Raw genomic sequence first — 16,759 nt, 5'->3', positions numbered from 1 at the left:
CTGTGATGAAAGAGTATAATGTCCGTCGGCACTATGAGACCAAACATCAGAGCTACACATTGTACGCTGGTGCCGAACGAACACAGAAAGTCAAGCAAATGGCAGCTAGCCGGCAAGCTCAACAACAGCTTTTTTTTCGTGCAAACAAAATACAGGAAAACGCCACAACAGCAAGCTATGAAGTGGCTAAACTTATTGCCCAGCACGGCAAACCGTTCTCAGACGGCGATTTCATAAAGCAGTGCCTCATCAAAGTCACAGAAATAATGTGCCCGGAAAAAGTGCAGGATTTCAAAAACGTGAGCTTGTCCAGAAATACAGTGGTGCGGAGAATCGAGGACTTGTCAGCCAACTTGAAACTTCAGCTGAAAGACAAAGCGTGTGCTTTTGATTTTTACTCGATAGCATGCGATGAGAGCACAGATGCCACAGACACCGCGCAGCTATTAATTTTTTTGCGGGGAGTGGATAATAATTTTTGCTGTACGGAGGAGCTGCTTGATATGATGAGCCTAAAAGGCACAACGACGGGTAAAGATGGGGCTTAAATGGGACAAGCTCTGTGGAGTAACAACGGATGGAGCTCCGGCCATGACCGGCGAGCGCAAAGGAATGGCATCGATGGTGTGCGCCAAGGTAAAAGAGAGCGGAGGTGAGGCTGTTAGGATGCACTGTATAATCCGCCAAGAAGCACTGTGTGCCAAGATTGTCCAGCTGGGCGATGTGATGAACACTGTTGTGAAAACTGTCAACATAATTCGCGCTAGAGGACTGTACCACAGAGAATTTCAAGCTTTCCTATCTGACGTGGATGCGGAATACGGGGATGTACTCTACCACTCTGATGTGCGCTGGCTCAGCCGCGGCTCTGTGCTGCAGCGGTTTTACTCGCTGAGATCAGAAATCGACCAGTTTTTGAAAGAAAAGGGCCGACCTCTTCATGAACTGAGTGACCCTCTGTGGCTGTCAGACCTGGCTTTTTTAGTTGATCTTACTCATCATCTGAATACACTGAACAAGAACCTACAAGGCAAAGAACAGCTGGTGCCTCACCTGTATGCGCACATGAAAGCCTTCTGTGTAAAGCTCCGCCTGTTTGAGTCACAACTACGAAGCTTTAATGCTGCACACTTCCCTGCGCTGTCTGAAATCAAGTCTGCTATTCCAAAGGCCGACCTTTCTGCTAAAAAGGAGAAATATGTGTCTGTGATTACATCTCTCCTGACAGAATTCAACCAGCGTTTCCAAGATTTTTCTATCATTGAAAAAGAAATCAAGCTGTTCTCGACCCCCTTTCTGGTGGATGCAAAAGAAGTGGAAGAGAGTCTGCAGTTAGAACTGATTGAAATGCAATGTGATGATTCTCTGAAGAGTCAACATCAGCTTCTCTCCCTCCCTGACTTCTATCAGAGTTTGGATAATGCCAAGTTTCCTCTGATGAGACGCCACGCAAAAAGAATGATGAGCTTGTTCGGCTCAACATACATATGTGAACAAACATTTTCTCTGTTAAATCATAACAAAAGCAGACTGAGAACCAGAATGACTGATAGCCATCTCTGTGAAGTCCTTCGTGTCTCAACCACCAAACTTACTCAAGACATGTCAGCCATCCTTCAATCCAAAGGACAGCATCACTGCTCCCACTGAGTGCAATGTTCTTCAGATTATAAGTGAGTTAGAAATACACACAGTATTCATGTGTTAATATGTCACCTCTAGTGTGTGGCCCGGCCCCAAATTAATTTTTTTGTATTTGGCCCTCACTAAAAAAACTTTGGACACCCCTGGCTTAGCGTATGTTAGCATGTCGACTGTGGGAATTTTAGCATTATTTCCATCTGTTGTCCCTGGACAGATGATTGCAACAGTAAAATACAAATCAACCAGTCATGCACACACCAGTCAATAAAAAGTCAAATATTCATTTTTTTTTTTTTATGATGCCATATTTATTGTTATAATATTGCAGCTGCTCATCAACAATGTCACTTTCACAGTCATGATTAGAATAAAATAAAATCAACAAGACAAAAATACAGTTAGATACATATATGTGCAAGTTGGTACAGATGTGTTTGTTATAGGAATGCTTTTAAATGAAAACCACCAAAATCCAAGATCACATCAAATCCCATTTCAATCATCTGCCATAGAAAAGAATCAATGGAAAACACAATTAAATTGAAATATGTTACAATGTGTTTTGATTTAAAAACATTGTATTCCATCACTGTGAAATGTTGACTGCATGTTAAGACAGTGTTTTATGCTATTTTACATTTTTTTACTACCAGCTGCCAGTTTGCTTATACAAAAAAAAAAGTACATATAGAAAAATGAATCCTTCAAGGTTTCGTAGTCACGTACTTTAGTGACTCTTACTTTTGAAGTTGTCTTCTTATTAACAGATATACCTCGCTTCCATTGGATCGTTAATAAGAACAGTTTAAGATCGCGCTGTTGGCTTTTCTGTGGAGGACGCAGGGGTTGCTGTTTGGCCAGCCGTGTTCTTCCTACGAAATGCCGACCTGTGAAGAAAACATATTATGTTCATCATTTCCATATCGAGCCTTTAGAAAAAGTGATTTCTGAAATGATTCTCCTTTTGCCCCTTAAACGGAAGCTTTAGCCATTTCTAACTTCTCTCCACAGATTACACATAGCATGCATTTTCTTAAATTCTTGAACAATTTACAAGCAAAGTGAATTGATTGGATACAATTCAGAAAATTGATCATACCATGCATTGCCAGCATTTCTTCTTAACGCACATTTTAGTGTTTGTTTAATGTCTCCTATTGTCTCTGTTACTTTATGTTCTTGCTGCTGACGGTCTTAGCCGGGTCTCGATGGGAACAATCATCTTTTTGTTTACCTTTGAGTCCCTAATGTGGTACTAAAACCAGAGAAATCACCGATGTAAGAGAAACACACAACATCAACTTTGTCTGCAGACTTTGTGTACTTCAATAGGATTTCTACTTTTCATTTTCTGATTTTACCTTCTACATTTGAAGACAAATTACGGTGATTTTCTGCTGTTGCATTTTCAAAACATGTTAGGATTTCTGGCTAAACACAAGCGGGGATTGTCCATAACTGTGTTGCATCATTGCCAGGGTTCAACCTGTATGGATGGGACCATCACACACGTTTCCTTGGCATATCTATCTGTGCATATCGTGCATTACTGCTGTCACACTTGCACACCGGTTCTTGCTCCGTGGAAAGGACGACGAAAGCCCAGAATGTAAAAACAGCTTTTTCTTTTGGACTTACATTTGTACGACTTTGAGGACGCGTTTGGTGAACTCTGATGAGGGGTTGAGACAAAGTGAGCCGCCGGTTGTCAGTTTGACACTGTGGGAGAAGAAGAAGAAGAAGAAGAAAAAAAAGCACTTGTAAAGTACTCGCACTGAAAAATCAACATTATGCATACATTTAAAAGAGAAGTATTTGAACTTACATGACTTCTTTTTTATTGCAGTATGGATTAGGTTCAAGAACTTCGACATCAGCAATGCGATGAACTCGTACGTTCTTGTGGTACCCTAAGCACCGGCAATCCAATATAACTGGAAAAATGAAGGGGGACAGTGTCAACGACATACGAAACAGCTGCGGTATCATGGTTTATTTTTTAAGATATGTTAGGTTCATGCAATCCTTTTAGTTAGCAGACTTACGTGTTGAAAAGCAAATGGAAGCGCAGGCCAGGAAAACCAAGCAGAAGATTGCAGTTTTCATTTTGAGATTTAGTTTTGCAGCGATTTCCTCCTCTTCAAACTCTTCTTCTTCCCTCCACGTGCTGCCTGAGCCTGCTAGACTGTGAACCCCATGTTAGCGGGACCTCTTTTTTATACTCTCACACTGAAGAGGAGTGCTGATTCCAGAGAAGTGAATAGTTTTTTTTTCCCACAATCATCCAACTTTTGAAATGTTTCCAATTTCCATGGAACTCTCTTCAGCTGCCACTTCCTTATAAAGACTTCCTGAAAGCTGGCTTGAGACATCCTTCGATTCACTGGTGGCTGTTATCTTTCTTGAGCCACTAGACCTTTGAACTCCGTTGTTGCGTCAATAAATCCCCCATTATATTTGTTAGCCGATAAAGTGTCCATTAAAGTAGCACTCAGACATTCCTTTGGCTCTATCCATAGAGTATTTTTTAAACTTACCCCAGTGTTCACTTTCTCTGCTCTGAAATTACACATCTAGCTCGTGCCCCTTTCAGATTGAGAGCTGTTTCTCTCAGGTAGAGACGTACATTATTAAGACCAGGGACCTCTTTTAGCTCTGGACCCCCAAAATAACTGCTAGAGACCAGGGACCCCCCTACTGTTCCTGGAGGTGTTTAAAGCATTTAATGTATATACCTTAAAATAAATATATGTGTTCTGTGTGTTTATTAATTAAGAGCGGCAGACTCCTACATTGTTGCCGACAGTCATGTTCAGACTCGACATTTTCACAAGCTTCTTTCATTTCAGCAGAATTCTCACATGGTGACACATTTTACAATAATGTACACCATTCTGAATCATTTTTAAACTTTATGTGTTTTTAGAAGGCATCTCGCGCCCCCCCCCCCCCCCCCCCCCCTCTGTATTAAGGAACCTCTGTATTAAGATGCACACAAAGAGAGACTGGGTTTCATTTCCAGTATCACCTCCACAATAGACAATAAACAAGATGAACCCCCTCTGCTGCTTTCTGGTGGTCTACAGTACCACTCATGCAGCATGCATTACAAAGACTCATATCGGCTGAAACCAAAGATACAAAAGACTGATTAATTTCCTCTCAGATATCCTCCCTTTGCCAGGACTCAATATGTTCTTAACATGAGTCAAGTTGTTAAAGGGATCCTGATAGCTATCACAGCACTTTCACTTGTCACTTCTGTATTTCACTTTTAACACACATCATCTGTCTTGTGCAATGCATGATTGTGCATACGTATTGTTATATTTCACAATATAAAGTATCAGGCTTTTTTAAAGAAGCCTCACAAGGCGAACACTTAAGAGTCTGAAATTTCAATGTGGAATGAGTTTATTCTTTGCATGATGTTTCTTGCCTTTGAATAAACAAAAAAAGTCGCCATATTTGAATGGCTGTCGATATCTAACATTTTCAAACAATCAACAATCAGCCTGTCATGTCATGATTAAAATGTATTATGTATAAAAACTCTCTTTTCTGTCTTAAGAATCCCTATTGACATTACTGAGATCCAGGCACTGTGTGACTGGACATTGGATCAGAAACTCCTCCTTTCTACTTCATGTGAACTGTGATCTTTTGACCCTCTCTGATAGAGGAACACTGAACTGCAAATATTTTCAACATGACCCATTGCAAAAGTGATGGAGTGGTTTCAAAACAATTAGCAAAGTGTCTGCAATGAGTAAAGAAAGTTGTTTAAAGTACTTTCAGTGTGTGTGTGTGTGTGTGTGTGTGTTAGAATGTTGCAATGCAGAGGTAATGTCAGCCAGAAGACAATGTTGAAAGGACTCTGCTGCAAGCTGTCTAACTTTAACATATTTCAGTGCCAGACCTTGATCCATTCTGCCTGTTGCAGGTCAAGTGAATGTACATTAGACGGTGTGTAGGAGGGTTAACAGCTCCAAACCTGTCAATCATTCTTTTTTTTTTTTTTATAGTTTTCTAAACTTTATGAATCCCAGAGAGGAAATTCTGGTTTTACACTCTGTTATGGGAGACATGCTTGTCACACACGTACACAAACAGGACCTGTGGACATGCATTAGTGGAGAGATGTGAGAGTGACGCTGCTACACACTGACCACAGGGAGCACACCAGAGAGCTGTTTAGGGTTCAGTGACTTGTTCAAGGGCACCTCGGCTGTACTCGTGGAAGTCACCTGGCACCTCTCCAGCTACCAGACCAACCTCCCTTTTGAAGCATTTCGAACTTTTGTAAAAGACTACTACTTTAGGTGGCAATTGCAAAGTTATTATAAGAGCCACAACAACAATAAAAAAAAAACAAAAAAAACGAGGTAACAGCTATACGTCTGGTCGTATCAGGCACACACCAAGCCATAGTAGCACATCAAACCCACCCTCGTGTTACTTTACTGGCTCCTGGTCCAGTCCTGCATCACTTTCTAAATCCTCCTCCTCACCTACAAACCACTGCACTTGCACGCGCCCCCCACATTAAAATCCAAGAACTTTATCATTATTATTGTGGACATCAGAAACGTAGCATATCGATTAGCTTGTTTTATTTACAACACATGCATGAAGCGAGCTTAGGTTACAAGACAGGCTGACTCCAGGACTCCAGGCCGATTTCTTTATCTCCTTTGTCGCCCACCTGTCTCCACCATAGACTGTCGATGGTGTCCACCTGTCAATTCCATCCAGCTGCTAAAGGAAGTCCTTATAGTTTGTACTTCCTTATCAGATATGACAGGCCATAAATCAGTAGCTATAATTACAGTAATAAGACTAAGAAGGCATCCAAATTAAAACATAAAATGTGATGTGTCACGGCTATCCACCAATACAAAGCCCCGCAATAAAACCTCAAACCCTGGATGGAAGACAAATACACATGAACATCCCACTCGGCTGCCACCTCACCTTTCTGTGTTGTTTATGCCTTCTTTAACCTTGACCGTGACTCAGAAGCCTGAGTAATTCTCCTTTACTTTTCCCACTAAAACACAATCCAACACTGTGATATGCTTCTCGAGAAATCCTTTGTTTAGAGAATACGGCTTCCTGCTAGGCCTCCAACCTCCGCAAATAATCTACCTTTGTATTCTTTTGTTGCCTCCCAGGTTTACACGAGAGTTGGGCCATGTTTACACAGCACTGAATTCATTCAAAAACAGCAAACCTCACATTGTGTTTGTTCATCTACATGTCAGGGCTCATACAGTGCACAGTTTTGAAAACGGCACCTTTAAGCAGGCTTTTTGCACATGCTCATTATAGTCTTCCAGTCAATGGCCATGAATGAGAAGATGGACAACTACAAAAATATTGGACTCCCTGAGTTCTGTTTGTGTTGCTCACTCCAAGTCGACATTTATTTGACATGGACTGTCTTTGTAGTTTAGTGCCATCATCTGTCCATGTAAATATTCTGTGTTAGCTTTTTTTTGTATGTTTATACCGAAGGGCAAGGCACATAGATGTGCCTAAACATGCACAGGACACTTGGAAAACACACTAAAGAGCATATAAAACCAGAAAAAGCAGAATATGGGACCTTTAAGGGTGGTTTCAAATTAGGGAGCCATGTCTGGTTCATTTGATCAGCGTGAACACAAGCGTACACTTTGTCCATTTGAAGAGGTGGTCTCAGGCACGATTAAAATGAAAAGCTATTGTTGCACAGTAGATGTGGAAGTAGGAAGAGGCTCATTGTTGGCGTCTTAGAAATAACAAAAACATCCACAGTAGCAGGGTGGACTCCATTGAGTCATAAAGATAAAGATAAAGATAAAGATCAACTTTATTGATCCCCCGTGGAGGGAATTTGTGCATTACAGCAGCTCCAGAGAACAGGGGACGGGAATATAATTATTAAAAATAAAAATAGAAGTTAAAATCAAATCAAACATATTTACATCAGTTAAATAAAAAAAAATACAATAATGTAAAATGACACAGTAACTACACAGAAAAGGGTTTTGTTCTTAAAAAAACACACACAGTGTGTAGCATGAGGTGGTGATGCTGTTAAAGAGTCTGATTAAACAGTCTGACGGCAGATGAGATGAACGACCTGCGGTAGCGCTCTGTCTTGCAGGGCGGGTGTCTAAGAGACATAAAGAAACGTCTCCCAGTTGAGGACACGTGTTGTTGACATGGTTGCGTATTTTTTCTCTTCCTTGGCAGACTTGCAAACCAACTTTGGCATACTGTATGAGACTGTGTACATATCAAGTGTGCTTGTCACAGAATGATGGTACTAAAAGTGAAGGGGGGAGCAATCATGTTCAGGCACAATACGGAACAATAGTGCCTATTGATTAAAACGGCCTAAAGCTGTACCTAGATAACTGCAGGAGGAACGCAAACCTTAGACAGCCTGAACACTCTCAAGCAACAAATGCCCTTTGTTCCCACAGAAGGATTGGATGTCCCATCACTACGAGGACTCGTTGGTAAACATCCTCCCCTATTCAGGTCCCCCCTTTAGTAGATTACAACTTTTCAGACTGAACCTTAAAACCCCATGCTGGCACCCACCATTGCTTCAAAAAACACATGACTCTCTCTCTGAGCCTGTGTAGGGCAACAGTTTTTACCCTGGAAGCAGCACTTGTAGCAGTGTTACTGATCCTACTTGCCATCTTTTGCATTTTTTTATGGAATTGAAATAACTGGGTTTTCTGTTAATTTGTAAAAATGTCAATATGGGGCTGTGAAGATTAAACATGTATAGATGGGCTGGCTGAAAGCTGCTGCCTGATTGTGCTTCAGCAGACAGTTTTTAGTGTCAGTAGGACATCTAGGGTCTAGATGTAGTAACAACAGGACTTCTTGAGGGGCGGTGCTGTTCTCTCGTCTCAATTTTTTTCAAAGGTCTGACATCAAAACACATAAACTCCAGGAACTAACCTCCACTGGGGGCCGCTTCCCAACCTCATTTCCCGGTGACACCACATCAACCGAGGGGACCTTTTTGGATTTAATTTCATATGTTTGCGTTTTCTATTTCCTGTAGTGTCTCTACGATAATCTTCTAAATATAGGTTTCATTCTCAGTATGTTTCCTTGTCTCACCTATGAAAATCCTCCGTTACATTTTCATTATTATCATCTGTGTGTACACTGTAAATACGGAGATGTTTAACGAAAGTAGTTTGAATTGCAATGTATCTAAACATAAAGGGGTCCAGAAAGGTTACTGTTTTGTTACATGTTGGGGAACTCTAATGAGAATGACAGTGCTTCACTGTCCTAGACTTCTGTTGTTTTTCTTACCAGATGTGCTGTTTTTTCTGGCGTTGCAGACTGTAAATTATTATTTATTTTTTTTGTCTGATTTTGCATTTCTTTTTGAGAATCAAGGTACTACTTCTGATCGAAGCATAAAAAAGGTTAAATCATTATTGTTATTTCAAGAAGTTCCACACTCAGTAGACTCTGTTGCTCATTGAGTTAGTACACCAAGACAAACGTGAATTACCACTGAACTCACATAAACACACACTTACAGAGAATCTTTATTAAGAGGATATTTGCATTTGGTCTTGTACAAAACAATGGAAGAAACAGTATGATCATGATGGATAAAAAAGAGGTGTAAAAAGCGCTTTACTGTGCTGAAGAAGAAAGAGATACTTCAGTTGAATAGTTGTTGTTGCATGCTGGGACAACATTTTGAAAATGAAGTTAAAGCGGCATGAATAGATATGATATGAAAAGTAAGATTAAACACTCCCTCATATCTCAAATCAACAGAAAGAAATGTCCAAATTCTGTATGTGCAACTTTTTAAACATTATTTAGCAGATACCAAATTCAGCCTGACTAAATATCTCATTGAGTAATAATGCCTTCCTTAAAAGAGTGAAGTCAGACTCCCTCTTGGTTTGTTGTTCTGGGCTCTGTGTTTACAATGACGTTGGATGGTGCTTCATGCAGTTTGTTTACTTTTTTTCTCAGAGGCTCAAACATGTTTCATACACGTTTTTTTTTCATTTGAATCACTCCCTGTCCAAGTCCTCCCGCCACATCGGGGGAAGAGAGATGGCCACGCCCACTCCGGGACGCTCTATGGACTTTCCAAACTGAAGAAAATACTTTGTCTGGAAAAAATGAAGAACTGTATTAACTTTGGTCTGCTGCTATCTGAATCATGATCAGTCGTGGAAATGGCTGCACTTGGTCTAAACAATGATGGAGGGGAGGTGAAGAAGAGATTTGATAGGCTGGTGGCAATGAGACATTGGATGGAGATCTACTTTAAAAGTCAAAATTTTACGCTTTTAAAGGGAGGTTTCTGTAAATCAGATTGCCTCTCGGGGGGACTGAATGAGGGTGTTGAACTTGCAATAACAAATTGCACTTTTAAAAATGGCTTTATGTGTTTGTCTCTCTCGCTTGTAGGTAAAACTATCACTACTGTTGGCATAAAAAAATGCTGATGCGGCTACATTTAAAGAGTTGTTAACACACAGTTTTGTAGTAATTGGCCTATATAAGGGTTTAAGTGTAAGTGTGATTAAAGACGCTGAACTTCAGTGACGCTCAGGGCTCGATGGTGACGGACGCCGTGCCGTGGACCTGTGTGAGAGTGGGACAATCCAGAGTTGCGATCACCCTGCTGCTGCCGGCCCTCTGCGGGGTGAAAAACTCCACCCAGACCAGGGAGAAGCCTGCTGGGATCAGTCTGAAAAGCAGCAGGAGGGGGTTAGAGTTAGACGCAAGAGGGACTGGTGTGATTATTGATCATATATTTAAGACAGCAAAAGAAATGAAGAATCAAAAAGTCTTAAGAATTAACAGTTAGGTGCAAAATATAACGTTCCCTGAGTCATGCTGCACAGAGAAAACAACGAACAGGATTGCACAACAAAATCCTGGACTTTTTTTGAAGAGTTAGTAATATTTATGTGCACGGTTAGTTATAACTGTTTACCAAATAATCAGACTTTTCTTCCTTAAATCACATGTGCAAGGTTTGCTTTGAAGAAAAAGTACAAGCTTGAATTTTGTACCACAAAAAGGTCATGTTTCATAACGTACACACTGTTAGCCTGATGAAGGTCTAGTACCAATAAATGTTTGTTTGCAAGTTAGACAGTGTGCGGGAGTTTACCTTTACGTTTTTGAGGGACATACTGCTCTCATGCACGCCTGTCTTAAGAAGTGGATGTGCAAAGGTTTTTCCTATTATAACTTACACACTTAAAAACATGCTTTTTTTGAGGGTAATGAATTTATTACACAGTCATTGTGAAGGTTGTTGTGGACCCCAGGAAGAAGAGCTGCACCAATACTGCGGCTAATGGAGATCCTTCTAAACTAAACTAAATGTCAGTACAATGATATGCTCTACAGTGGAGTTTCAAGTGAAAACAGTCGACTAACTTAATGAGAGTTTTGGCCTTCACATCATGCATACAGATAAACAGCTTTTATGTGAAAATTGTCCACTGTGTGTAAAACATTTTTTTACCCATGGAATAATTGGTGATTGACTGGAGATTTATTTATAGCCTATGTACAAAACTCCTAAGATTTTCATGGTGAGCTGTCGCTGTGAACACAAACAGCTGACTCCTCCTCTTCGAGATACATTTCCGAGGCAGTGTGTGCGAGTGTGTGAAGTAAGGAAAACATCACCACTAGTGAGCTGGTGGGAGTGATGTCATGCATATCCTGTGACTGATGCACAACCGGTTTATGTATGTCATAAATCTTGTTAAGGTCTGTGGAAATCTCTAATTACACAGAGCATTGACATGAAGGAAAAAAGGTCATGAATGTGTCAGACTCTGTTGTCTCCCCGGTTTCCTGTTTTTGTTTGAAATATATCACACAAAGAATAGACAGTCTTGACTATTCTCAGACAGGTAAAAGACAAACTTGACCTGTTTCTTCTGTGCCGAACTCACCTGTAATACTTCTGCTTGGGCAGCATGATCCCGGGTCCTTCCATACGAACGTAGACGTCCTCCAGGTTGAAGGTGAAGGGGTTTGTAAACTCCACAGTCGCAGTCATCTCTTCACTCACTCTTCCCCCCTCAGACACCTGAAGAACAGAAATAAATAACACACACAAAAACTGGACTATCAGTTCAGATAAAGTTGATCTATTCTTTAAAAAAGCGTTGCCTATGGCTTTTAGGAACAAATGAAACTGACTGATTCTAATTTGAATCTAAAGCGTGATATCTGACCGTGACGGTGAGTTTGGGATTGTGCAGAGGGACGACTTTCATGGCGCTGATGATCTGTCCGGTCTCCTTGACCTTCCCTGTAGCGATGAAGTTGAGGTTGGCCTGCTCCACCAGGTGCTTCATGTAATGCTTTGACTCCACCACCACCAGCTCCTTCACACCTGGAGGACACAGATAAACAACCCTGTTCCGTCTGCATTCACTTTATTTACATGTGGCTTTGTTGTTGTTAGTGATGACTGAATGAAAAAGCACCCTGTTTCACTTCCAAGTTTTAAAAAATGTCAGCTTGGTCAGATAACCAAAGCGTCTTAATCTAGCACCTTAGGAACTTTTGTGTTGTTTTTTTATGTAAACTTCCCTCTAGTTAACTGTGTTGATGTGGCTTTGAAGGAAACATGGTGTGATGTGGGTGAACATGAGTTTGGGGGGCTTATCAGGGGCGATAGGTGGATGGAAATTAAATTGCTACTAGTCATAATTTTTTGTTTCAGATATTCACATTGGAATAATTTTTTCCAGATATCCATAATGTGATTTTAAATATCTAAAATACATTGTGACTAGTACTGCATGTCATTCGGCATTTTCACTAAGTCATAAATATAAATATCTGAAGTTAGAATTATGATTAGAAATAGATTCATTTCTTGCCATCCAAAACCATGTCCTGTCACATGCGGCATATGCCACGGCACGAGTGGACCAGACCGACATATGCCATGCCACTCATGTTCCGCGGAATATGCCATTCACGTGCTGCGGCATATGCCACTCATATGCGGCATATGCCACGGCACATGAGTTTACCAGATATATGGCATATGCCACTCGTGTCTGGTCCACTCATGTTCTGCGGCATATGCCACTCATGTCTGGTCCACTCATGTTCCGCGACATATGCCACTCGTGCCGTGGCACATCCCATCATCAGGACCTGAATTCATCCAAACATCAGGTTTTGAGGTCAACCTAACTCGAAGTTTCATATTCTAACTTGACCACGGAGACAAAATGATGCTTGAAAGGATCCTAGTGGGTCATCTTTTAAGCTAAGGGTGAAAGATCAAGTTGTCATGATTAGTTTAGAAATAAATGGTTAGAATTCAAACTCACTCTCGTTCGGGCCGAGCTTCACGGTGGGATTCATGAACAGGAACTCAGTGGCCGTGACTCCGGTGTAATACACCACGCTCCCACTGATGTAGGTGTTCACGATGTGGCGCTGGTCGCTGTGGTTTATGAACTCCAGGCTCAGCTCAAAGTCGTCACCAATGTTGACTTCCAGACTGGGCAGGACCAGGTCCACGTCAGCCGGAGGAGGATCAGACTTCTCCCGTTTGCAGCCATATTCCTCGGCTTTCTCCAGGACGGTCCGCTCCTCTGTACTGCCTGGATTGGATGATTGGAACATATATTAATGTGTGTTCAAACATTTACATGTGTTCGAAGTCCATACCCCAAAAACCTTTCCAAATCTAGCAGCCACATTGGGGAGCATGGCTGACCCTGTGGTACCAGAACACCGAAAGAGCGCCCGATTTAGCCACAGAGTTCTCTAGGTATCCAACATTAGAGACAAATTTCACTGACTCGGACATAACCCATCACATAAAACCCAAAAGCTAACATGTTTATCTGCTATAATGTTTTACTTTTTCCATTTCGGTTATTAAAGTGTATCCATGATAAATGTATATCAGCACATATTTGTATTCTTCCAATGTTTAAGTAGCGATGGACGACTATTCTCAAACTTTTAGTCACACATAAAACATCACAATTTCTGTCTGATTTAAAATACATGCTTTCTGTGTTGCACAAAGTCTCTGACCTTCAGGAAACTTGTACTGATCGGTGATGTCACGGCGGGTCATGTTTCCTGGAGCTTTAGTCAACACCAAGCGCCCTACGTGGGTCCGGTTCACTTTGACCGGCTCCATAGTTCCCTCTCTGTTGCGGGAATAAAACACGACATCGCTGTTGACCTGTGGGGAGGAAAAGGATCATAAATACACTCCAAAACCCCGGAATGAACCTGAATACCGTTTGTACGATAGATGTCGTTTAAAGACTCACCTCAGCAAACACAAAGGCTGCATCAAATGGGTAGCATGTCTGTCCATGTTTGATGGCCATGACTGATGCAGGACCACATCTGTACATCCCTTTAAGTATCATGGAGATGAAGATTCAATATGAAAAGGCAAGTTGTCCACAATATTTCAATATTTGTTCATCATATGTATCTTGCTTTTATCGTCACTATCTGGTCAATAATGACAAAGGTCATAATTTCAGGGTATCCTTAATGGTGCTTTAGCGTGTTGTGTCCTTGAAAACACAAAATAATGTTGATGTCTGGGGGTATTTACTGTTTTGCTTTCATTTTCCTCCATAATTCCCACCTTCAAGTTCCTACGTCATTTTTTATTCCGCTAGTTAGCACCTGAGTATCTATCAGGACAGCTAGCTTGTTTGCTTGCTAACTCTTTCATTTTCCTGCCCGACATAACTCTGATGTCCACCCCTTCATGATGAAAATGAAAATCAGTTCAGCTTAATGTGTCATTAAACAAGAACACTTAGCATTTAAGGGCTACTAGCCACTAGGAATGCTAATCTGTATCTATAGCAAGTCCTAGACGTAGCCATGGCATTTCATGGTATTTTAAAAACATTGTAAAAAACCTATTATCTTGAAGCAAGCAGTTGTTTCTTCAAATCAACATTTACCATCGCTGGTCTCCTGTGGTGTCGCATCCACAACCTGCCAGCCTCCGAAGCCGGATGGGAGATCTGGTCTGGACATGAAGCACTCATTCCAGCAGTGATAGTTCCTGACATGACAAATTGACATTAATTAACACTGCTGACGAAGTTACAGTTTTAAAGGTCTGTTTTATGATAAACTTAACTGCCAAAGCCTTGACAGTGGATATGAACTTCAAAGCTCGAGTAGTACTAAAGTAAAAACATGTTGAATTTGTTGAACTCTTGCATCTTGGTCCTCAATATTGAAAACAACAAGGGGTCATTAAAATAAAAATGGTTTCTCTAACAAAATGAATGTTTACGTCAGATGGGATTTTTTTCTTGATAGATTGAGGTTTTGGTTTGAAGATGGAGCTTATTGGCAGGTTGGTAGCACACATGTATACAAACTTACATAAAACCCCAATGACAAGAGAATACAAATACAACAAATATTAACCAAACAACAACATCAACTGTACATTAATCATATCTGTGGGAAACGAAAACTCTTAATTATTTCAATAGCTGAGTGCTGATTATGGTTGATAAACACAAAGTCACAAAGATGTACTGCTGTGTTAGTTACAAATTAGAATCTATTCTAAACCAACTATTATCTTTTCAGCTCAGATTAAAAATCAACTGAAAAGACAACGGGTGGTAATAATCTGAAGATATCTGATAACACATTTGTAACTGTAACATCAGTGGTTCCCAAAGTGTGACCCATGGGGGGGGGGGGGGGGGGGGGGGGGGGGGGTCATGAGCCACCAAGAGTGGGGTCAAGAGATACCTTCCAAAAAATGAACACAGCTGTGTTTAAGCTTGCATCCTAGCAGACATTGGGATAGAATCTGAGCTTCCCGACCTGAGTGTGACATCAGAGAAAGACGGCTGTCATGAAAACATGGTGAACGCTACGAAGAAGGCGTGGTACCAGATAGAGTCTCTGGTGCGGTTGCGGTCGATTCTGCCGCTCTCGTCCAGGATGATGTCAGTTTTCAGGTTTCCATCGTTGTCATGAGCAGAGAAGTAGTTGGTGACGACCCTCGATGGGATGCCCAGGCAGCGCAGGACTGGATGGACAAAGAATTACAGAAATTAAAAATTCAGTATCAACTGACCTGGTCTTATCTCCTAAAGTCTAGGAATCAAAAGAGCTGGGAAGATGAATCTGCCCAAAGTAAGTTAATTTATAACCCCATGGTTGGTCACCACTTTGTGTATATTTAACTTATCCAACACTTATTTCAAGCTTTTCTTTTTTTTTTTTTTGAAAACTGATTTCAAAGCGATTTGGTAACAAGGAACGTGTTTTATCCAGTAAAGGTCTCACAGGTGTTGAAGACGGCGGCGTAGACCCAGCACTGAGCGTAGCAGACGGGCATCTTGCTTTTTAGGTAGTTGATCAGGATGTCTGTGCTGCCAGTCCAGGAAGTGGGCGCCACTCCATAGGTGTAGTCACCACTCCAGTTCCCCACCAGCACGCCTTCGTCATCACGAGAGTTCAGCTGAGGAGCAGATTTTAGACATTTGTTTTTCCCCATGCAGTACACACTCATTTATTCACATTTTAGAAGGGCCACATTTGAATTATACTCTCCCTATTTTGGACCTGCTGTTTATCGAGGAATTTCGATGTGTTTGCCATCCCTCCCGGGTAAAAGAGCCGGACTGAGATCATCAAGGGCCTAAATGGGCCCTTGAGACACTGTGTGAATAGCTTTGCAATATAGATGAAAGTCTTCAATATGTATCATAGTGGGGATCTTTTATTTAAGTCAGTTAAACCCTCAGATGTTTACTTCTCGTCTCAGTTTTAACTTTGAATTGTCTATTCTGTTATTATTTTATACTTCACTGCATTTCAAAAACCATCCTTCCATCCATCCTCGGTATGGCTTATCCCATTCGGGGTCAAAGGGGGCTTGAGCTGATCCCAGCAGTTATTGGGCAATAGGCGGGGTAATGTTGTATTTTTATTATTATTATTTTTTTTACAAATAACCACTTATCAGTACCTTCACTGTCAGGACTGAGACACTAAATAAAAGCATACAGGCATGTACAAATTCATTTTATTGTCATATTTCAAGCTGGTG

General features: G+C 41.1%; 2 protein-coding genes across 2 annotated transcripts in view; both read right to left on the bottom strand.

Moving 5' to 3' along the window:
* Positions 1-1,927: 1,927 nt before the first annotated feature.
* Positions 1,928-3,909, bottom strand: LOC132958829 (growth-regulated protein homolog gamma-like). Its single transcript, XM_061031896.1, has 4 exons — positions 3,690-3,909; positions 3,470-3,578; positions 3,283-3,363; positions 1,928-2,531 (listed from the first exon to the last, which is right to left on the bottom strand). The coding sequence occupies exons 1-4, from the start codon at positions 3,748-3,750 to the stop codon at positions 2,450-2,452; spliced, it is 333 nt and encodes a 110-aa protein (XP_060887879.1). The 5' UTR covers positions 3,751-3,909; the 3' UTR covers positions 1,928-2,449.
* A 5,291-nt stretch (positions 3,910-9,200) lies between these two features.
* Positions 9,201-16,759, bottom strand: part of f13a1b (coagulation factor XIII, A1 polypeptide b) — a 14,870-nt gene continuing 7,311 nt past the window's right edge. The window contains exons 7-15 of the mRNA XM_061031137.1: positions 15,994-16,168; positions 15,595-15,733; positions 14,637-14,740; positions 13,980-14,068; positions 13,735-13,888; positions 13,017-13,292; positions 11,901-12,061; positions 11,616-11,752; positions 9,201-10,387 (exon numbers count right to left, since the gene is read on the bottom strand). Of these exons, the coding sequence (XP_060887120.1) occupies positions 10,246-10,387; positions 11,616-11,752; positions 11,901-12,061; positions 13,017-13,292; positions 13,735-13,888; positions 13,980-14,068; positions 14,637-14,740; positions 15,595-15,733; positions 15,994-16,168 (1,377 nt within the window). The 3' untranslated portion in view covers positions 9,201-10,245. The remainder of the gene's footprint in view (positions 10,388-11,615; positions 11,753-11,900; positions 12,062-13,016; positions 13,293-13,734; positions 13,889-13,979; positions 14,069-14,636; positions 14,741-15,594; positions 15,734-15,993; positions 16,169-16,759) is intronic.

This window comes from Labrus mixtus, chromosome 23, assembly GCF_963584025.1.
Source record: "Labrus mixtus chromosome 23, fLabMix1.1, whole genome shotgun sequence".
Taxonomy (NCBI): domain Eukaryota; kingdom Metazoa; phylum Chordata; class Actinopteri; order Labriformes; family Labridae; genus Labrus; species Labrus mixtus.
This window is presented reverse-complemented; position numbering and strand designations above follow the sequence as displayed.